General features: G+C 38.5%; 1 protein-coding gene across 5 annotated transcripts in view; it reads right to left on the bottom strand.

Moving 5' to 3' along the window:
* The window catches only part of KCNN2 (potassium calcium-activated channel subfamily N member 2), an 827086-nt gene that overhangs the window by 22188 nt on the left and 780886 nt on the right, over positions 1-24012 (bottom strand). For all 5 annotated transcript variants that reach the window (XM_063604594.1, XM_063604595.1, XM_055112545.2 and 2 more), the window contains 2 exons: positions 10854-10995; positions 862-972 (listed from right to left, as the gene is read on the bottom strand). In XM_063604594.1, coding sequence (XP_063460664.1) covers positions 862-972; positions 10854-10995 — 253 coding nt within the window. The remainder of the gene's footprint in view (positions 1-861; positions 973-10853; positions 10996-24012) is intronic.

The raw sequence follows: 24012 nt of genomic DNA, 5'->3' as shown, positions 1-24012 counted from the left end.
GTAGTTACACAGCAAGATGACTCTACTATAAAATAATTTTTTGACTTTGGCATTTGTCTCAAGTGACTATCAAGAAAGGCTAAAAATTTAGTCTAATAAAAACCTTTCTCTTCTTGCAGTTTTCTACCTGGATCTGGTGACTTTGAGCAAGTTACCTAACCCCTTTGTGTCTTAGTTTCCACATTTATAAAATGGCCAGAATAATAGCACTTCCCTCATAACGCTGTTATGAGGATGAAGTGAGTTTATACACATGGCACACTTGGAACAGTGCCTGGCACAGAAAGTGCTCTTAAACATTGTGATTACTGTTTTCTTCTGCTAATAATTGGACAGCGATTGCCCAACTGGATGGTATACTATTTTTAACATCTCTTTTATGGCCTGTAAGTCAAGGAAAGAGCCTGTTTCTGGCCCTATCTTGGGCTTCTAAAAGTTAGTGGTGGCTTCTTTTGTCTTTGCAACCCTGTCTTGAGAACAGTGACTTGATCTTAGAAGTTCAGTAAAACATTTTCAATCACGTTTCCATCAAATTACTATTTTACATTAATAGTATTTTCCTTCCTACTCAATCCAAGAATTGGTCTCATATACTATACTGAAATCTAAACAAGTAGGCATACCTAACATTTATGTGACTCGTCTTTATCCAAATACCAAGACTGCCCAATTACTTCCTAACTGACCTCAAGGTAGAAAGAGTCTATTCTCAAAATGTGATAAAATGGAAGTGATTCCAAGAATGCCTATACTTTCAAACCAAGTCATTTCAGCTTCGGATGTCAAAATAAAAACCATATTTCCTAACACTGAAAAAATCACAATAATATTCTCTTTGAAGATATATGGATAGTAACTTACTCTTTTAGTCAGCTGAGTATCCATCATGAAATTGTGCACGTGTTTTTCTGCTTTGGTAAGTTCTAGCTTCCTTGCCACTACAGCTACCACCAGGGCTGTGCAACCAGCACCCTGAAAACAAGGAGAGAAGAGAAACCCAAAGCATTACTACTTTCTGTCTCAGACACATTAGAAAATGTTTTGCATCAAATGCAAAAGTTTCTCAGGATTAAAAACATTGTCTTCAATAAGTATTACAGAAAATGTGTGATCAACAAATGTAAGCAATGTGCCTTAAACTGGGATTAAAAATTTAGTTTACATATTTTAAGAACAAAAGCATATTTGGAAAAAACATTTCCATTCTAAGAAATAAATGGCCTAAAAGCAACTTGGTGAATTTTTGGAGACTTTTTAAAAAACAGAGCAAGTCAGTTATATACCTATAATTATAAAAGGAAGAAATAACAAATGAGTAGATTAGCATAAATGTATATGGGGTAGAAATAAGGATTTTTCCATACAGAATAAACCTCTAATCTTAAGATGAGATCAGCAGGCCTTCAAGGTGATCAACTGCAATGCACCAGGAATAAAAACAATAAATTATCTCAGCATATACACAGCTTCAGTGTTCCACACACACAAGAGGAAGCATAACAGGAAGATCACAGTGATCTTAACCTGGGCAACAGAGATAGATGAAGTACTGAAGGTAAGGGGTAACCATTATACCATTTTACAGGTTTACTAACATGACACTAGGAAAGGCACGGGTCATCTTCATTTTGAAAAAACCAACAGTGTTCCTTTTTGAATTACAGACCATTGTTCTGATCTCTTGAAAAAGAGACTCTGTGTGGTACTCTAAGAATTATAGTCCTCCCGCTCCGTGATCAAGGTGTACTCATTCCAAGTTGTGAGAGTCTTCTTTGCTGAAAGACGAGCAACTACTTGCTGGGGCACTGATTGGAGGGTCCAGGCAAGGTCAAGGTGCTGCAGCCAATTCATCAGTCCTGGGCACAGCCAACCTCCCAGCAGGGAAGGGGGGCATGTGAGGAACTACCTCAGGGGTCTGTGAAAGGGAAGTCACACCTCCAGATAGAATCTCAACCCTGAGAGGACCACAGAACCATAGACATTGCCCAGCTAGTCTCAACAAACAGATAACAATGTAAATGGCAGGGCACAGGCAGAGTCCGCTAGACAGAGGCACAGAAAGTAGATGTGATTTAGCTATTCAGTTATAGACCAAAGAATCCATCTTTGGGCTTACTCAATGAGTTGCTGCAACAAATCTGGCAGGAGGGACACGACTGAGGAGAAAAGGAGAAAATAAATACACGACCTGATCATTATGATCATGGAAACATTGCCACAATGATGAGCCAATACTGCTTTAATATATTTCCAGAGGGCTTAAATAGCCTGTTCCATCTAGTTCTATGAAGAAATCAGTATCCTCAGAAAGAAAGTGCTACTGATCACATGATCAGAGAAAGAGGTTGCCAAGTATTTAGACATTCTGATTTAGCCCTCTGATTTTAGAGATGAGACAACTAAAGCAGAGTAAATGATTATTCAGTTATAAACCTTGATTAGCATTGATATTTTTCCTACTCTTTACTTCATCTCATAATATCTATATCTATAGGATCACATACAGTTGAATCTCTATATCCATGGGTTCCGTATACATGAATTCAACTGGATTGAAAATATTTCAGTAAAAAAATGGATGGCTGCACCTGTACTGAACATTATAGACCGTTTTCTTTTGTAATTATTCTTTAAACAATAACAATACTGTTTAGCAACTATTTGCAGAGCATTTATATTGTATTAAGTATTATAAGTAATCTAGAGATTAAAGTACACAGGAGGATGTACCTAGGTTACATGCAAGTAATACACTATTTTATAAAGGACTTGAGCATCCGTGAATTTTGGTATTCATGGCAGGAAGTGGGGTTCTGGAACTGAACCCCCATGGATACTAAGGGATGACTGTATGTTCTTATTTGTGATTATTCCATAGCCATAATGCATTACGAAGCACTGTGTTTCAAAGCAAGACAGGAAATTCAAATTCACCTATTTTATATGATAAAGTATGAATGTCTAAAAATCAAGCAATATGGTTATCAAAATAATCAACATTGTCCCTATTGTGTAACTGGTATAACTTTTAAATTGGTAGTTTTTAACCTTGACTATAGAATCACTTGGAGAGTTTGTAAAAATCCTAGTGCTGAGAGCTGTGTGCCTCACAGCAAATCTTCATCGCCAGGGATAAAACCCAGGTGTCTGAAATTTTTTAAAAGCTCTCCAGGTGATCCCAAGGTATAGTCACTGCTTTAGATAAAGGAGGATATGCAGTGACTATGACAAACTCCATAAACCTATTAAAACAAGAGGGTCAAAATTCTTCTAAGAGTCATTTGACTGACTTATGAAGACATGATAAACAAGGAACGTAAAGGCAGAGGGTGTGATGTTATTTTGATATTTTGTGCCACATGCAGACAATGAAAGCGAGGTATTTTACATCTGGGTACTAATGAAAGAAAAGAATGGCCTTTGGAAGCATCTCTACCCATTTTACTGACTTTCAAACATCTACCATGAAGTCTAAAGAGTTCTAGCAGGCTGATGAAACCAAATCAGTGACCACCTATGATAACCACCATAAAGCTACCTGCTGTATGGTATAGCGTATGCTCGACAAACACAGGCTAGCCTTTTGTAGATATGCGCCTAGGTACTACTCCTCAATCACTGGGTTCTACAGGAACTTGGTGGTTCAGGGCAGCAATGATTTTTAATAAGCAGAGGTCATAAAAACCTGAGGAGTTCCTAACTACTGCAGAGACAGCTATGAGAGGGTAGTTGGCATAAAAAGTTGAATATTGTTCTCCCCTGGCAGGTGGCCTCTGCTGAGATCTTTCTGGAAAGAAATCAAAATCCTAACAGGAGTGGAAAATCACTGGAATCAAGAGCCTTGGAAAGTGGATTTTTATTTGTGTTTATTCTCAGGCTCCATTCTTTTCTGCTACTGGCCCATTTCTCACCGGGTGTCATCTAAGACATGCATTAAAAATGAGTACCTCTGTTGCAAAGTGGAAAAGAAATTAATCCAATCATTTAGTAATTATCAAAACTATTATCTATATACCTCACTCCATTATCCTAACTCTATTCCTTTAAGTTATACCTCCAGAGCCACTTAGAAACCTTTTTGTTCAAATACAAACCCCTTAACTGTTTATTTTAGTGAAGAAAACCATAAACTTATACTTCCCTAGATTAATAAATCATAAGAGAATCTGATGAAAGTAACCTTTATTTTTTAATTTTTAGAGTTATGCAAGATGAAGCTGGCTCACTTCCGAAAGCTTTCTAGGTTCAAGGTAAATTCCTGCCAACATATTCATGGTTATAGTAATTTAAGTAATGGCATAATATTATTGTCCACCCAGTGTCTATTTCCAGGACGATTCCGTTTCATAAAGTGAATAAGAATGGAAATAAGTACGATTTTACAACATTTTCTCCAAAGCTTGTCACCACCACAATCGATGTAGAAACAGTTGGGACTAACATATGTTACTCTCTGAAATTAAGATCCCTGTATGCATTTAACAAGATGAGTCATATTCCTTTCACCAAAGTCAGAAAATGTATCCTGGTTACTTTTCTCTCATTTCATTTATCTTCTTAGAAAAAACTTAAGCAAAATCACTAACCTGTCACTTCAAGATGCTTGGGCATTTAAAAACAAAATGAAGAAAATACAGTGTATTTAGGAAGTCAATATATTAAAAGCAAAGGTTCAGGTTTCCCTTGGCTTGTTTATCATCTTTCCTTCTAACAGAGAAGATGTTGAAAGAGAGAAAAAGGGATAAGTTAAGGGGGGCAGAGGGAGAAGGACTTTGCTTTAGAAAAGGTAAGTAATGACAAGTGTTGTTAACGTTTACTACCCTAAGCCAAGCCAGATCAAACTGAACAGACAAATGACAATTAGTTACTATTACCTATGTACCTCTAGGGAAATCCCAACACGTGGATAGTCTTAGATGCTGCCAAGTTAAAATTAAAATGTAGTGTTTTTCTCCACTGTATTCTTCTCCATTATAGCACAGAAACTGTAAGCCATGTTGAGCCCTTGGATGTAAAAGTTCAGGTATCCCATAGTTCAGGTATCCCATTTCCCTCAAAAGCATGTATCACATAATATTTGAAAAATTAAAATGTGACACATTTTTGCCCTAAATCATCTACTTATGCTGATCCTGCAAATACTTCCAAGAATCATTTTGAAAAACCATTTTGGGATCAAGCTTTAATAACAAGGATGCAAGCCTATGAAAAAGAGAAATTCCTTCATATAGCACACTGTGGAAAGGTTTTGATTATTTCAACTGTGAAAAAGACATCTTCAAAAGATTCAACATAATAATGAAATTTATACTTTTTAAACAAATTCCAGAATTTTTACTGCTACAGAGAATGGCTCTGATAAAAAACACTAATGTTCAAAATATTCTAGGCTTAAAGTATCCTCCTGTGGGATTTATAATAGCTCCTCAAAGTTCAAAATTCAGTTTGACAGCCAGTTTATTAGACTAAACAGACGATTAGCCTATAATTAAAATTTATCAAAATAGTTAACTTGAAAAAAATCATGCTTTTATGTAAAAATAAAACAAACAGCTTTAAGATCTTTCACAAATCAGCTTGCCCTCCAAAAGGAAGGTAAAACAAATACTTGAACACATTGCCTGTTTTTCTGTCCCTGGGGCTGACTGACTCAATGTGCTAGAACCATAAAAACATTTTTACTATACTTGACTGACATAAATAATTATTCTTTCATAAAAATATGTGAAACAATCAATTCTGGCAAATAACATTTTATAAAGCACTCTGCTTTAATATTATATCCCATTGGAGTTTTACAAGGTTTCCTCAGGTCATGAAAATAAATAAGTTTCAAGGAAGTTTTGAAGACAAATTCTATCAAAAATGCCCTCTAAGTGTCTTCAAATACAAGTTGATATTTGCTACTAAGGGTGGAGGTCAATTTCAAATGTCGTCATTGTAAGAAAAGAGGGGAGAGTGTGTGGTGTTTGAGCCCAGTTATTAAGCCTGGGCCTGGGCAACCCGAGCCTCCTTTATAGTGATTTGCTTGTTCAGCTCATTCTTCTACTTTTAGGGTCAGAAAGAAGGAAGTACCTCATAAAACTGGTCATCAACAATGAATCATCCCTCGGTTTAAATCTCCTGATTAGCAACAGTGCCAGTGTGAGTGCAGGTACTTCAGAGATAGGAAGGGCAGCTCTGCCAATTAAAAGTGCTGATAGTTTAGAAAAATTGGGTGAAATTGTGGAGTCCATGAGCTGTGTGCTAAAAGGTCACAACAACTTCCAGCTATACTTTCCTGTACCCGGAAGATGGCAGCTGTCATATTTAAGAAATGTTTTTGCAATCCACTTATGAAATTTCTTGGTGGGAAGTGAAGGTCCTCAAGAAAGGACATTGGTGGGGAATTTAGCCTTATGACTGAAAAGGCCCATCTCCTCCAGCTGCTCTGCACAAAATAGAAACTATTGTATGTAAGAACTTAAAGATACACTCTCTTCACTGGGGCTTTTGTCTGATGAGATTCAGTGAACACACCAGAAAGAACCAAAAAGCAAGCAATACAAAAGTTAAAACCTCTTCAAAATTAAACACCCAATGTCAAATTGTGTAAGACATTTTTAAAAATCCTTGAGTGTTTTGCACATTCTCAAACATTCAACACTAAGGAATGGCTTCAGATCAGTTTTGCAGGATTTCTGTGTACACTGGCGGGGGAAAACAAATCCTCAAATGGAAACAGAGAGTGTTACAGGAAGAGGAGTATAATCAGACCTTAGGTTTCGCATTCTTTCATACCAATCACTTCTTTTTTATGAGCGCTAGCTAATTCGTGCTGTTTTGGAACACCCTCTTAGCGACTTAACAGGGTAGTGTTATTGCTCTTCAGGATGCAAACTGTTTAACTGACAACTAATGGAGTCACCATGTGATGTTAAATTAAGATTTCCTCGGCACAGGGCAAATTTAACGTGGAAAGGATTATTATCAAATCTTAAGGAAAAGGCAAGGCTGTGTAAAGGCTTCTGTCCTGAACTGACTTGTTTTTTTGCTCCTTGAAGAAAATTTTAAAATTTAATTAGCGTAGTGATTTTCAAATTGCTATGAACTGCGAAAGCTTTACGCATTGCTTTTGTTTACATAGAACTACTAGTGGGATGGAAGAAACCTAAATCACTGATATCTGAAGTGTCCTCAGTTTTGTTGAGGGAGTCACGCGAGATGTTGTCAAAGTCTAGTGGTTTATAAATGACTATTAGAGAACCATTTATTGAATAACAACCTGCATCCCTAGGAATGAACAGATATTACTCGATATTTAAAGATAATTAAACCAAAAAATCCAGTCATCCATACTCTAGTCAAAAGGCCACCAAGAGTCACTGTAATTTTACAGAAATAGAGAAGCAAAAAGAACAAATGAGCAACCTTAATTCTAGTATAAGATGAAAGATACCCTTACCCACAAGGCTATTTTTCACTCTTGAAACAATCATATATATTCATAGTTGTGGGAGAATTCATAGCTTTCAGGATGTGTTTTTTATATATATATATATATATATATATATATATATATTTCTAGGAAGATAAAATAACTTTGTAAATGCTAAGTAAAACAATTACTTTATTGGAAAATTGGAGACATTGAGAAACTAGCTGGTGCTGTCCAAAAGCTGATAGACACTGTGATCTAACCATATTACTTGCCTACCATCTTCAACCAAAAGTACAAAGCTACTCAGAAATCATCCCATTGTTTATCATGACCTTTACAATAGTAAACCCTCAGGTCCTCAGTACTTCCTCAAATAGCAGAAGGGTAGAAGAATAAAAAGAGAAAATAAGTAATTACAACCATAATGGTTTTCTCTTGAAGGGTAGTGAGTGGTTTTCTTTTATTTCTTCTATTAGGCAATCTCATGACTTATTTTATAAAAATATTAATAATAAGAGATCTTGGTCTCTTAAGCTTTAATTCCCATATTGGTCTTGGTAATGAAGAAATTTCTACATTCTCCATAGGAGTGTCTAGGTCACTTTCATCCATATGCTCTTGATCCCTAAGGAGCTGATGTAAGATGTAATCAACTGCCAGAAGTGAATCCCAGGAAGACTGCCCTGTAGCCTGACTCCATGGGAATCTGCTTAGTCTAGAAGAAGAGATAATCCAACTCTACAAAGCATCTCAAATATGTTACTCAAATATTAGTGAATTTCTCTGTATGCAAGTAAACCAATTTTGATCAAGTCAATTAGGAAATGAGTCTGATCCTTATGAAGGAGAGGGAATGGAGCTCCTCAGCCTAAGAATAGAGGGACTCTTTTACCATAAGCTTAAGGGCTGGAACGAAGTCACCATAAATTCCATTACATATAACATTTTTGTGTCCACATATATTTAATGGTACTATAACCTCTCTCTCTTTTTTTTTTTTTTTTTTTGAGATGATGGAGTTTCACTCTTGTTGCCCAGGCTAGAGTGCCATGGCGCAATCTCGGCTCACTGCAACCTCCGCCTCCCACGTTCAAGAGATTCTCCTGCCTCAGCCTCCTGAATAGCTGGGATTATAGGCATGTGCCACCACACCTGGCTAATTCTGTATTTTTAGTAGAGAGGGGGTTTCTCCATGTTGGTCAGGCTGGTCTCGAACTCCCAACCTCAGGTGATCCACCTGCCTTGGCCTCCCAAAGTGTTGGGATTACAGGCGTGAGACACAGTGCCAGGCCATAACCTCTCTTTTTTAAGCAAAGTAAGATCAGTAGTGAAACCTGAGCAAGAGGCAGTTCAAGAAGGTAAATAAAAGATTTGTACTATCTGATGAGACTTTGAAGGAACAGTTTTTGAGGAACAAGAAAATATCAAGGAACGATAAACATTTTGTAAAGCCCAGGCAAGGTTAACCTCAAATTTGGCTCAGATTCCATGGCAAATAAGCCTGTGCACATGACCCTTGAGTCACACCTGATTGGAGAATAAAAGAGGGTACCATCTTGACAAAAAGTAACACTAAGGAAGTTGTTTCTAAGAAGCACTAGGGGAAAGACTTTGCAATTACCAGTTTTTATAAATAGCATCATTTATATCCCTTGTGGACTTGTTATGGGCCTCCTAAAAATACATCTATGCAAATTACATTTCCCAAAACATTATACCACATAATAAAATGCTATTATTTGAGGAAAAAAGGGGAAGTGATCCAATAGTAAACAGATAATGCAGCATACCGTTTTTTTTTTTTTAAGTTCACTATAATTAAAACTATTATTTTTCTTTTAAAAGCAAATAATGTTAAATTATGCCCCCAAATTATATTTTCTACAATTGGGACTTGAAATGGCCATCTTGTTACTACTGGGACATTAAAATTGACCCTGGATTCTTATTTTCAAAGTTAGCTGCCTTATCCCAGTTGAACACTACCGAGGGGGAGAAGGATGTTGCCTGTCTATGCCAAGGGCACGCTCTCCTTCCACTTAGCTGTGACTCTTGGAGCAGTCTTCCCAGGCAGCTTCTGCAAAGGTGCGCACCCTCCACTGGCCACCACTCAGAGGCCCTCAAATGACAACCCTCCCCTCTCTCCTACCAGCCTGTGAGTGAATACAGTTAGAGGTGTTGAACAGGGTACCTGATTTCAGAAATTCTGACAATTTGGAACCTGCAGTACTCGTTCACATCCTCATGTAGACAGAAACCACACAAGGATCAAGATGACACTCTTTGCTGTAAGCAAACTTTAAAAAGTAGGTAAAGAATGCAGACAAGCCTAGGTCATTGAAAACTGTGCATCAACAATTTGAAACTACCTCTGGCTTAAATATTTAGAAGTTCATACCACATTATAATCACAGCTTGCTAGCCTCCCATTTCCTATACCTAAAAAACAAATGGAGCAAAAAAGTGGTCCTGGCTAGTCATGTGTGGAGGGGCAAAAAAGATGTCTGAGCCTATGAGGCATGCCAGAAGAACGATGGCATGTCAGTAGCAGACCTTTCCCAAGTGCTCCACAAGACGTGGCCTCCTGTCCCTGCCTCATGCCAGGCCGCTCTCCCCTTTTGCTCTGTGTACTCCTGGCCCAATGACCTGGCTCCAATGTACTGAGCTCCTTCTTGCCTCATTGCCTTCAAATAAACCATTTCCTCTTCCTGGAATGCTCTCCCTACTTCCCTTCCTGGGTATGACCCTTCTCACTTCAGCGTAAAAATCAATTTTCTAGTGATGATTTCTCTGAGTAGATCCCATCCCTCTCCCCCAGGCCCAAAACAGGTCAGAAGCTTTACTAGTTCACAAATGTAATGAACCATTATTTATTATTTTTAAAATGCAAGTCTTCCCTTGTAAGCTCCATGAAGGCAGGGCAGTAAGTTTCTATCTTCTTTTGATGTATTCCTAGTACCTAGGCCAGTGCCTGGCACTCAACAAACATTTGTTAAAAGAAAGAAAAATAAATATTATAATTAATATATCTTCTACCCTTCAACACATTTCAAGATAGTTATTATGGGCCATGTTTTACAATTTACTCAAATTTGCACAGCTAGTAGGAGATGGGAGGACACAGTCTTAAAGGACTTCCTGATTCTGAAGCCAAAGCTCCAAGATCAAATTAGTTTATCAAATTAGTGCATGCCCCACAAGGGGCAATCGAACAGCTCTACCTCTTCAACAGAATTTCATGCTGAGAAGAATTAAGATGAAAACTATTGACATTCTTATTGACATTCTTTCTCAACACAAAATTGATTTATTTATACTGATTTCCTGCTGATGGGAAAAGAAGTAGCTCACAATTACTTATGCACGTGGACTGAGTGGTTTAAGTGCCTTCTTGAGCGTAAATAAAAGAGATGTGAAGTATAAAGACACTTACCATAATTCCAGTAAGTAAGCAGACTCCTTTTCCACAGTATGTGTTAGGTACCATGTCACCATAACCAATGGAGAGAAAAGTTATTGATATCAACCACATCGCTCCAAGGAAGTTGCTAGTAACATCCTGTTGATCATGGTACCTGAAAAACAGCAAATAAAACCAGTCCTTTATAATTAATCTCCAATATGATAGTTAAGTGTGGTTTGGTTCAATTCAATGAATTTACTGTATCTTCTATAAACTGCTATATTTAGAAGTTTTCAAAGCTTGTGAATATAAACAAAATTGAGGTTCCATCTAAGCAATCCACGACATCAGAAAGTGCCTCAACTTTATATATCATCTGAAAGAGACTGTAAAATATAAAACAGATTTCCTCACTGGTGTAAGATGATACAGGCACATTTATCTTTGTAGACTCCTCCGGCCCCTGCCCGTGTCTCGTCACTCCTTGCCTAGCTGATGTGCCAGACTTAAGAGACAATATGCAGCTGCCCAATCTCACTCCACACCTTTGTAACCAAAATGAATTATGATGTTCCCTTTGCTTGGACTGGCCTTTGCTACCTTGATTTCCTGACGATGGGCTAACACCTCTTCATCCTTCAAAGTAAGTTCAAGTGGGAGCCTTTTCTGTCTTCTCTTCCCCTCAGTGCTTCCCCTGTGCTCCCTGAGTATCGGGCACATCCCTAGATCATGGGTCCATATTATAATAGGTCAATCTACCTGGATGTCCTTCATCCTTGAACACAAACTGTACCTCTGATCACAGAGTCCCTGCCCATAACCAGAGCTTAATAGAAGTTGTCTTACCAGTTATACACAAAGAACTTACAGTGGAAAAGAGGGAGAGGGATACAAAGTATCCTAATCATTCTTTGAGGTGTCAAATTTTACTGGTAAGGAAGAAAGCTTTTATATCAGAAATAGGTATCCTATCACACTTCGGTTGAATTAACAGTACAAAACAGTAACCCTCTGTGCCCATGATGTGGACACTGGTTTTATACAATAGCATGTATGCATACAACAGCAAGGCCATCAGAGTTGTCACCCTAGAAGAATTTGCTCTAGATGCACATTCTGTGTGGTCATGGGGCAGAGAGGCCCTGCTCTGGTTTCTATGACAGTCAGGCCCCAGACTCTGGTCACTAGAAGTCTTCCTTACTTTTCACCCACCATTGGAAAGGACCGTCACTCCTTCCCATCTCTCAGATACCACTCAGAGGGCTTTCTTTTCCTCATTTCTTGCTCTGCAAAATATACTGATAATTGCGCGGTACTCATCATCTCCTGCTTCGCTCACTCAGTCCTGCCTTTCAACTCAATTCCCCATCTGTGTCTGTGCTGCCAGGGCTGTGGTGGCAAGGAGGCTGCTCCTAGCCAGAGCCCCAGGATTAGCCCTATATGCAACCTACACTGGACCATGGCATTCGCTATGCTTTTTTTTTTTTTCCTGTCCCTCATCCCATGCCAAGCTTCCTGCTTCAAAAATAAAAAATGCAGATTTATCTTACAGGGTATAAGCTTTTCTCCACAATATCAGTAGATCTTACACTCTATCTTTGGACATACAAGAGACCCATTCTTATCACATTTGTCCCTTTGCCTTCTTCCAAAGAATAGAGAAGCTAAGAAATTCTGTTTCCTGCTACTGTGGACTAAGGAAAGAGGCTCCGGGCTGGAGTGAGTGGAACCCCAGAGAAAGGGCAATCACTGATCTCCTGGAATCAAAGGGAAGGGCATGTGAACAGGCAGCCAGCCTGATTAGGAGCATCCTGCAAGTTTCTGTGGCAGAGGTGCAGAGATCACCACCGTTCCTCACCCCTAAACAACCTCCATGACCTAGCTGTAAACTCCCCTCTCCCCAGAAGGTCTTGGTGTAGAGGCTGTCATTGTCAAAAGGAAAGTCGTATGTATTCCTAGCATTCCAGGAAGGCAGCTGAGTGCATTTCCCCTGAGAATCTTTGTTACCTAATATATACCTAGGAAGATGCTATGTGATCAGTGCTATGCTCAGCCACAATATGAGCTAAGCAGGATTCTGTGGACTGCTCTGGGAGCCTGCTATGCGTATGTAACAGAGCTTCAATGGGAGGACGTGGTTTTCCTTTCAAAATAAAACCCCTAGAAATAAACTCTGGATTATAATCTATTAATAATATTGGGGCTCTCTAGTAAGTATTCCTCACCAAGCAATTTCCTAAAACAGGAAATACATTACCCTATCATAAGAATGGTCTGTAAAGAGAGGGGAGGCAAAAGAGTTCATTTCCTATTCAGTTTTTAATTGTGAGATAAAGCTGCTTCTTAGCACAATTCATACACCGATGTGATACACTTAAGAGTTAATGGCTCTGGTTCCATGATGCATATGTATGTACATACCATACTTACTGAGTGTTCACTATGTACTCAGAGAGCTTAACTTGCATTTTCTAATTTGACGTATGTTGTAATGCATGGACAATCTTTGGCTGAAACAGTTATATTCTTGACTGTCTCTATATCAGCAAAGTGTCCTTAGATACTTAGTTTCTAGACACTTAGAAAATGTGCCTGGGTCCCAGTGAAATCTTCAAGTTGTTTTTTCACTGCCACAGTGAGTGACCAGAACACTATTATTAATATCTAGCTAGGCCAGCCAGGTGTGGTGGCTCACATCTGGAATCCTACCACTTTGGGAGACCAAAGTAGGTGGATCTCCTGAGGTCAGGAGTTCGGGACCAGCTTGGGCCAACACAGTGAAACCCCATCTCTACTAAAAATACAAAAGTTAGCCAGGTATGGTAGTGTAAGCCTATAGTCCCACCTACTTGGGAGGCTGAGGGAGGGGAATCACTTGAACCTGGGAGGCAGAGGTTGCAGTGAGCCAAGACTGCACTGCCACTGCACTCCAGCCTGGATGACAGAGTGAGACTCCTTGTCAAAAAACAACAAACAAACAAACAAAAAAACAACCTGCCTAGGCATGTGGTTTTCACAGAGCAGGTAACTACGAAGAGAAGTAAGAGATTTCATACGATAAACAAAGATTTCTAGGGGGTACCTTCACGGCCGTTGCCTGCAGGGAAATTTCAACTTTGGCATGGGTGTGAAGGTCTTTCTAATCTCCTCCTCCTGCAGCACTTTTTATTAAAAATGTTTTTCAGAGTTGGGGGCAGTAAATGACTGAAAACTGCAATGAAAAGCATCCACTGGAACATTTAGGCAAGCTAACTCATTAGACGCTTACCTTTAACAAATGCTCAAATCTTAGATAGACAAATTTCTTCCATCCTTATTTGCCAAATACTCTCAAGAAATACATCATTAAATCACTCAATTAATATTTACTATATGCTGTTCGCATTACATTGCATCAGAGATTGTCATCCTGTATTGAAGGGCTTTAAATAGACACATGCATCTTTCTAGGAGTTGGCATTTTAGGGCTTGGGATTCAATGATAAATTATCCTTTTTGCTTACAAAATAATAAACCTGCCCTAAAAATAGCTCAGAATAGAAAAATAACATCTCATACTAATGTTTATGTTACACTCAGACATACATGATTGTGAATATTCAAGATGAGGTAATCAGGAACCAAATTAGATACTATTAGAATAATCCCCTATTTTGTTTTTCAGCAATTCAGAAACAAAATTAGACTTTTCACAGGATGATATTATCATTTTGAACATCCCCAGGTTTTTAATCTATGACAGATTCACATCACTGTGAGTGATTAATACAATGTTTAAAAATTTTCAAAACATTTTTTATAGAAGTTCGCTTCACATACTTAGACAATTCCAACCTTCTCTACAAGGAGAACTATTCTGAGAAAGGCATGAAGAAATGATTCGTACAAATTTCAAGTTTTGATCAACATGAATGCTGATTTAATAAAAACACATTCAATAAGATTAAAATTAGTGCAAGGAATGCCCAATAATCTCAAGCTTTTAAAATGAGGACTTTGGAGTTTTGGCATGAACTGCATGCTTCAGAGACAAAGACTGTAAGATCAACTTTAATGTTGTAAAAGAAGCAAACTGTTCCTTTTCTTAGTTTCTATTTCTAATTCATTTCTTAATTCATTGCTGACTAAGGGTCTCACACTCTTTCTTAGATTACAAATATGACAGCTTTCTATAACGTGTGTCAAAGTTCACAGAAGTTATCTTTCCCAAGGAATCAGTGCCTTCTTCCCCAAGAGAGTGATGGCCTCTGGCCTGCACTCCCGCCTCCCTCAGCACCCGCACACTAATGGCTGGGAGGTATGCTGTTATCCTTCACAGCTCTCTTTCTCTGCAGATGTATTTCCTTCTGCTGGGAAACACGTCCCCCCTTCTCTCTAACCCTCGTTTGTACTCTGAGGATCTGTTTGTGGGTCCCCTTCTCCAGATTCCCTGTAGCTTTTGGTCAGCATGATACTCCAAGCCTGGTTCCCTCTCTGTATCCCAGGAACATCTTGTAGATATCTCTAGCACCATTTGATAAATGTTACTTTGGGTCATAAGACAGGTAATGTGGAATTCACTCATCTAACATACCCTTAGAATCGAAATTATTAAGAATTTGAAGATAACGACTATGCCTTATTCATTGTTGTATAGTCACAGATGCTTACAAAAACATAGCAGGGAAGTAATATTTGAAGTAATTAATGTGACAAAGGGAAACATGTCCTCAAGTTGACTTGCCTTGGGCCACATGCTAGATTTTTAGGATCATACACATAGACATAAAAAAGTGGATAAAAATAATTCTTGCTCATCAGTGAACATAAATTGGATTTGTCATGTTACGTTCCAAGATCTGTGTGCAACTTAGAAGGTATTTTTATATCTGTAAAAATAATTCAGTCGTGGAGGTTAACAGCTAACAAATTGTGTTCATTAATCCTTTTCTATTAAATTTACCAGTAATACTAAAAATGGAAAAAAAATCTCATCTCAAATGTCAGCTCTGGTCTCAAATGTCAGCCATAGTTAGTGAGAAGTATTATGGAGATGTAAATGCATGTGATCAATCCACCATCAGTTCTCTTTCTGGAATCCACCTCTCTCCTGAAATACCATTAAAGTGACAGCAATGCATTTTTTTAAAAGGTGTAAACCAACAAGAACAAAGGGAAATGAAAGGAGACATCAGAGAAGAAGAAACAACACATTCTTATGTCAATTACTGTGTAACTTGCTTTCAGCCAAGATGGAGCAAAAGAGAACTAGATTTATACTCTCTCCTAAAACAACTAAAAAAGCAGATAAAATATTTGATACAATGGTTATCAAGACATTGGTTATCTAGCAACAAAGGACAGTGATTCTTGAGAGATGGAAAACAACTGAGCAATACAATGGCCCCCACTTTAATGACTAAAGAGAATCTCTCAGGTGCAGCTCAGGGAAGGAAACCTGGCACTGCCTGGAGGTCTCCCTCTGTTGAAGGACAGAGCTGGAAATCCAGGGAGGTTAAGAATTCAAAAGGGCAAAAATCAAAAAGGAGAGACCTGTACAGAGACACATGCAGAGAACTTCATAGGGTTCTGCTTGATTATTCAGCTGAAAACTCATGTATGTGAAGTGATACAGTACCGCTTGAAGATAGACTGCAGTAAAAGATAGTATATACTATCAGGTGAAGAAAGACTGTGATAACATAGGTATAGTATGCCTAAGTGTGTAAGTGCAGTCATACCTGGGGGATATTGCAGGTTCAGATGCAGATCACTGCAATCATGCAAATATTTCAATAAAGCAAGTCACACAAATTTGTTTCCCAGTTTCTAAAAATGTTGTTATGTGTATACTATACTGTAGTTCTATTAAGTGTGCTATAGCATGACGTCTTAAAAAAATGTATATACCTTAATTGAAGAGTACTGTATTGCTCAAAAATTCTATGAATTTAAGTCTTCAATGAGTCATAATCTTTTTGCTGGTGGAGGGTCTTGCCTCAGTGTTGATGGCTGCTGACTGATCAGGGTGGTGCTTGCTGAAGGTTGAGATGGCTGTGGCAATTTCTTAAAATAACACAGCAATGAAGTTTGCCACATCAATGGACTCTTTCTTTCAGGAAAGATTTATCTATAGCATATGATGCTATATGATAGCATTTTACCCACAGAACTTCTTTCAAAGTTGGAATCAATCCTCCCAAACCCTGACACAGCTTTATCAACTAAGTTTATGTATTTTCTAAAGTCTTTGTTGTCATTTCAACAATGTTCACAGCATCTTCTCCAGGAGTAGATTCCATCTCAAGAAACAGTTTATTTGCTGATCCATAGGAAGCAAAGCAAACTCCCCATACATTCAAGTTTGATCATGAGATTGCAGCAATTCAATCACTTATTCAGGCTCTACTTCTATTAATATTTCTAGTTATCTTGCTATTTCCATTATACCTGCAGCTACTTCTTCTGTTGAAATTTGAATCCTTTCAATTTATCCATGAGGTTTAGAATCAACTTCTTCCAAACTCCTGTTAATGTTGCTATTTTGACCTCCTTCCCTGAATCACAGATGTTCTTAATGGCATGTAGAATAAATTAATCCTCTCCAGAAGGTTTTCAATTTACTTTGCCTAGCTCCATCAGCTATAGCCTTACAAAATGTATTTTTGAAATAATATGACTTGAAAATCATAATTACTCCTTGATCTGTGTGCTGCAGAATAGATGTTGTGTTAGCAGGCATGAAAACAACACTAATCTTGTCCATCTCCATCAGAGTTCTTGGGTGACCAAGTGCATTCTCAGTGATCAGTAATAATTTCAGAGAAGTCTTTGTTTGTTTGTTTTGAGCAACAGATCTCAAAAGTAGCTTAAAATATTCAGTAAATGATGCTATAAACAGACGTGCTGTCATCCAGGCTTTGTTGTTCCATTTACAGGGCACAGGCAAAGTAGATTTAGTATAATTCTTAACGGCCCTAGGTTTTTCAGCATGGTAAATCAGGATTGCCTTCAACTCAGAGTCACCAGCAGCATTAGTACCTAACAAGACAGTTCATGTGTCCTTTGAAACTTTGAAGCCAGGCATTAACTTCTCCACTCTAGCTATGGAATTCCTAGATGACATATTTTTCCAATAGAAGCCTGTTTCATCTACATTGAAAATCTATTGTTTACTGTAGCCACCTTCAACGATCTTAGCTAGATCACATGTGGACACCTTGCTGTCGCCACATCAGCACTTCCTGCTTCACCTTGCTTTTATGTTATAAAGATGGTTTTTTTCCTTAAATCTAATGAACCAACCTCTGCTAGCTTCAAGCTTTTCTTCTGCAGCTTCCTCACCTCTCTCAGCCTTCAAAGAACTGAAGAGAGTTAGGACCTTGTATGGATTAGGCTTTGGCTTGAGGAAATGTTGCAGCTTGTTTTATCTTCTATCCAGACTACTCGAACTTTCTCCATAACCGCATTAAGGCTGTTTCATTTCCTATTATTCATGTGTTCACTGGAGTAGCACTTTCAATTTCCTTCAACTTTTCCTTTGCATTCACAACTTGGATAAATGTTTGGTATAAGAAGCCTAGCTTTCAGCTTATCCCAGCTTTTGAAATGCCTTCCTCATTAAGCTTAATCATGTCTAGCTTTTGATTGAAAGTGAGAGATACACAATCCTTCTTGTCACGTGAACACTTGGAAGCCATTGTAGGTCATTAGTTGGCCTCATTTAAGTATCACTGCGTTTCAGGGAATAGGAAAGCCAGATAAAAGTGAGAGAGATGGGGGAACAGCTAGTTGGTGAAGCAGTCAACACACACAACATTTATCAATTAGGTTTGCCTTCTCTTATGGGCTTGATTCATGGAACCCCAAGATAATTACAACTGTAATATCAAAGATCCCTGATCATAAATCACCATAAGAGGTACAATAATGAAAAAGTTTGAGAAGCTACAAGAATTACCAAAATGTGACACAAAGACACCAACTGAGCATGTGCTATGGAAAAAATGATGCTGATCGCCTAGCTCGATGCAGCACTGACACAGTCCTTCAGTTTGTAAAAAATGCAGTATCTGTGAAACACAATAAAGTGAAGCACAATAAAATGAGGTAAGCCTGTGTGCCATAAACCCCAAAGGAACCACTGAAGTAACACATTGAAAAAGAATAGCTGATAACTCAATAAAGGATAGAAAACTGAATATTAAAAAAAATCCCAAGAGAGCCAGAAATAAAGGAAAAAACGAGATGGAGCAAATAGTAAACAAATAGCAAGAGGAGAGATTTACATAAGCGTATCTGTAACCACATTAAATATAAATGGTCTGTGTACCCCCAATTCGAAGGCACAAATTGTCATAGAACCCGTGGAAGTGTCACAACTTGGAGAAACCAAGTACCATAAAATGTGTGGATAAAGTCCAAAGCTAAAACCAGGGGAACTGATTAAGTGTAAGTATACAGAATGATGGATACTCATGTACCTGCCCTGCCTGGTATCAACAGACAACTCACAGGAGATAGGTTCATTCTCTGGGGATACACTGGATACTCAGAGACTTAGGGCCCAGCCAAGGGCAGAAGAAATGTTTGGGGCCTTAAGTTCAAGTTTCTAAGCTGAACAGTAGCATTTCTAGTCTCTTTCCTTCACTTCCCATACCTGACCCTAATATTAGAATTTGATAATACAGAGAAAGAATATTTTTCCCTGGAGAAACAGGACAACTTCTCAGGAAAGACATTCATGTATTAATATCAAGAATTCCCTAATGAAAAATTCAGCTATCACCCCACAGTGATTGTCATCAAACAGTAAGCCCTTACCCTTACCGAGCTTCCAACTGGCTTCCAATTGCCACTCTTAATACGAGAGAATGGCAAATGATCAGCACACACTTGAATCTGATTTCTATAGAAAAGACACAAAAAGGAGGGAGGAAGAAAGAAAGGAAGGGAAGGGAGGAAACAGAACAAACCTGAGATGATGTAGAGTGATGAGGGGACAGGACTCCTGAACTATGTAAATTATACTACAAAAAGGCTAAATAAAAACTTTACTATGCAGCCATAAAAAGAATGAGTTCATGTCCTTTGCAGGGACATGGATGAAGCTGGAAACCATCATTCTCAGCAAACTAACACAGGAACAGAAAACCAAACACCGCATGTTCTCACTCGTAAGTGGGAGTTCAACAATGAGAATGCGTGGACACAGGGCAGGGAACATCACATACCGGGGCCTACTGGGGTGTGGTGAGAAAGGAGAGGGACAGCATTAGGACAAATACCTAATGCATGTGGGGCTTAAAACCTAGATGACGGGTTGATAGGTGCAGCAAACCACCATGACACATGTATATCAATGTAACAAACCTACACATTCAGCACATGTATCACAGGAACTGAAAGTTTAAAAAAAATTGCATTAATAGGAAGAGGAAAAGTGGAATACAACTATACAACACCAAGTTATGATGAAAAAGTAACCGTAATACAGTTAGAATGTAAGTTGACAGAAATTTCCCAGAAAGTAGAAAAAAGCAAAAAGAGAAGGAAAGAGGAGAACAAAAAAGATACATTCTCAGACAATTAAAATAGAGGTTCCAACAATTATCTTTCCAGAAGGATAATATGGACAGTGGAAGAAAAGAAATAGTGTTCTTCTATTTCTTTGACTGGAAAACTGGAAGGCACACATCTATCTCTAAAGGGAAGATTCTACTGAGAATATGTATACGAAATAAGAAATGACCTAAGTCATGGCAGATGACTGTAAATTTTTAAATACCAGGAATAAAGAAAAGATCTTAAAAAGTTTCTAAGAGGAGAAAAATAGACCGAGCTAAATATTCAAATGCTTGCCTCTAACATTATTTGTTTTAAGTAGTGTGTATGTGTGTTGGGAGGAAAAGAGGTAGGCAATGCATCTCTTGTTTTGTAGAGGGGAGGGATGAAAAATCTGGGAGTAGGAACTGAGCAGGCATAGATCAGGCCCTCTCTTTCCTTGGCTTGCCCACAAAGCAGGTGTATGGGGTTTTCTATGTGGTAAGCTCACCTGGGACACCGAGTGACTCCCTCAGTGTGAGGGTACACCTACGACTCTTTTCAAATTCAGTGGTAAATCAGCAGAACATTAGAAAGCCCATGTGGCTGTAGGGCAAGTGGTGTTGTCCAAATCTGTTTAATTTCAGTAACAAAGCTGATATTTCCGTGTCCACCAGCTGCAGGCTCAGAGAGATGCAAGGAGTCTGATAAATGGTTTCCTTCCAAATTGCAACTATGTGCATGTAGTTTTGATTTGAAGTAAAGGCAAACAAAATAAGTGCTTCAATTAATTAGAACATATAAGCATAAAAAGAAATTCAAAGAAGGTACATATCTAAGTTCAAAAGGAAAAGAGCTGACTGCCAATGGCTCAGAAAAAAGAGCTAACGTGTCTCTTACTTGTTGCTGATATTCACACGTAGCTATTCACTGTAGCTGCATATTCACCTGTAGCTGCAATACTGGAGCCACCTGGGAAGTGTTAAAAGGAATCCTGTGCAAAGCCCCATCCGTAAACAATGAAGCTGAGGTCTCCGGAGGTGAAGCCATGGCACAGGGATTTTTTAAAAGCTCCCCAGATGATTTTAATATGCTATCTAGTCTGAGAACCATCAATTAGCTTTATTTCAGGAGTTTCTCATTCAATAACATGGTGAACATCTACATGTAAAGAAACTTTTGGAGGCACTGAGAATATGTAGATGAGTAAAAATAGTAAGCGTTCATGAGAAGCTTAAAATGTGGTAAGGGAGAAAACTGGTTGCAAGGAATAAGGTAATATGCAAGCTGTAATAAATGTGAACACCAGATGTAAAGACCTATCAAAGAAAAATATATGCAACAGATTGAAAATGATGACATGAGTGTCTAATAATGTTCCAACACTGACACCTAAAATTACAGTTCTAAATTCAAATAAAATGTAAAATCCAGTAAGTCCAAACACTTTAATAAAAACCTCCCTAAGTGAGGGTGCTCTAAAGTATAAATGCTGTAGTTTTATGTATGAAACTACTCTCTCTGGAACTAATTTATAGAACGTATGAGAATGTAAACTGCCCCAATCTATTTGACGTTCTCATAGTCCCCTCCTTGCACTCCTATTTTTTCCCTATAACTGAATTATGAAAACATAAACATGGCTTTAGGATCTTGAGGATTTCAATACAGACTTCCTTTAATATTAGTAAGTAAACAAAGAGAAGCAGCAGTGGCAACAGGCAGTATAATGCTGCTACATCTAAAGCCCAGCTTTAATTTAGGCAGGATTCCATTTGATTCTTTTTTTTTTTTTTTTTTTTTTCTGAGACGGAGTCTTGCTCTGTCACCCAGGCTGGAGTGCAGTGGTGTGATCTTGGCTCACTGCAAGCTCCGCCACCCGGGTTCACGCCATTCTGCTGCCTCAGCCTCCCAAGTAGCTGAGACTACAGGCACCCGCTACCATGCCTGGCTAATTTTTTTGTATTTTTAGTAGAGATGGGGTTTCACCGTGTTAGCCAGGATGGTCTTGATCTCCTGACTTCATGATCTGCCCGCCTTGGCCTCCCAAAGTGCTGGGATTACAGGCTTGAGCCACCGCCTCCAGCCTTGAATTTTTATAAATTATATAATTCTTTACTGACTCTAAAATGCCAAAGTGAGTATTTTTACCTTGATTTTCTTTTGCTCCTTTGACTTTGCACATTTGGAATGTTTTCCTCTCTTCTTTTCATTGAGAAAAATGTCAAAGCTAACCACTTTTCTCTCTCCCTGTGTGTGTGTGCATATGTTTGGCGGGGCATGGTTCTGTAAAAGGTCTGGTTTCTTTTCATGCATTAACCTTGGCTAATGACAGTTTCATTCACACTTGGGATATAGACAACTTACTTTTTTGTCTCCAGACCATCAGTGGCTATGTTCTAAGAGCATAAGCTTACTTTAAAATAAAGTTCAAAGTCCCAATGGAAAAGGGAATGATAGAACATACACAAATTTTCAAACTTGAAGAATTACATTTATCAAGTTTCCCTGAGATGACAAAGAGGTTTTGTTTTCTAACTCTATTATTCACTATGCATTTACATGTCATATTGGAATAAGTGACTTCAGCAATGACTTATCTGTCAATAAGTTAAAAGTCTCAAATCTTACACCTATATAACTTTCACTACTATGTTAAAAACCTATAAGAACACAGACGGTATCACTAATAATTTCCCCCAATTTATACATTATTAGAAAATTACATTATTTGAAAATTAAATGTTGATTACTACTGAGCAAAACTATTTTATGTCCTTATTTAAAATGAATTTACGTCTAAGCTAAGAAAATTATAAACAGGTTTTTGATATATGTAATATCCAGTAGGTCAATCTGAAGTCAAGTGGGATGTACAACAGTGTTTTGTTAAATGCGTAACAGATACACAGCATCCCTGGCCCAAGGCAGCAACAAGAAAAAAAATTCTCCACTAATTTCCATAATTCCCCTGGGGGCGGTATTACTCCTGTTCTGAACCACTGGCCTAGAGTTTCAGGGCAGCTGGGACTCTAGTAATGGCCATCAGACAATCTGGAGCTGGCTTCATATCAACACATCTGGAAAGTAGTGAAACTGGAAAATCTTGGAATTTGGCAAAAACACCTGAAGAGAATTATATTCTCAAGCCCCTGATACTTTCTGGGAAATCAAAAAATATCAAAATCCAGAACAATGTTTTAACCAGGACTAGCATTTCTGACCAAGTTTCTCTTTCCTCCTGTTCCTTTTCTAACTTCCAGACCAGTGGATATTTAAACATTGCGGGGCAACCTCTATTCATTCAGCTCCTGCTGCGTGCCAGGCATCCTGTGCACACTGTGAGCTCCTCCAAGAGGAAACTGGAACCCCAGCAGACAGATGGAGCCATGCTCGACCAGGCCCAAAGATTTCCCTTACCCAGAAAACCACTTTTTCAAAAACACTTAATCTAATCCATGTCTGATGTGTACCAGGCTCTGCTGATAGCAGAGAGAGCATGTTGACATTGGCCTGGCAGACTCTATTTTTAGAAGCCCCCACCATGATTTTCCATGATGGGTAGCAGCCAGCTGATGGATGCACGGCACCTCAGAGGCAAAGAACGGCGTGGCGGGCAGTCACTAGGTGGCAGTGCCACACCAGTTTATCCCCACAGCTGCTCTGC

The sequence above is a fragment of the Pan paniscus genome, chromosome 4, assembly GCF_029289425.2.
Source record: "Pan paniscus chromosome 4, NHGRI_mPanPan1-v2.0_pri, whole genome shotgun sequence".
In the NCBI taxonomy this organism is placed as follows: Eukaryota; Metazoa; Chordata; class Mammalia; order Primates; family Hominidae; genus Pan; species Pan paniscus.
Note: the sequence above shows the minus strand (reverse complement) of the source record. Positions and strands in the feature narration are given on the sequence as shown.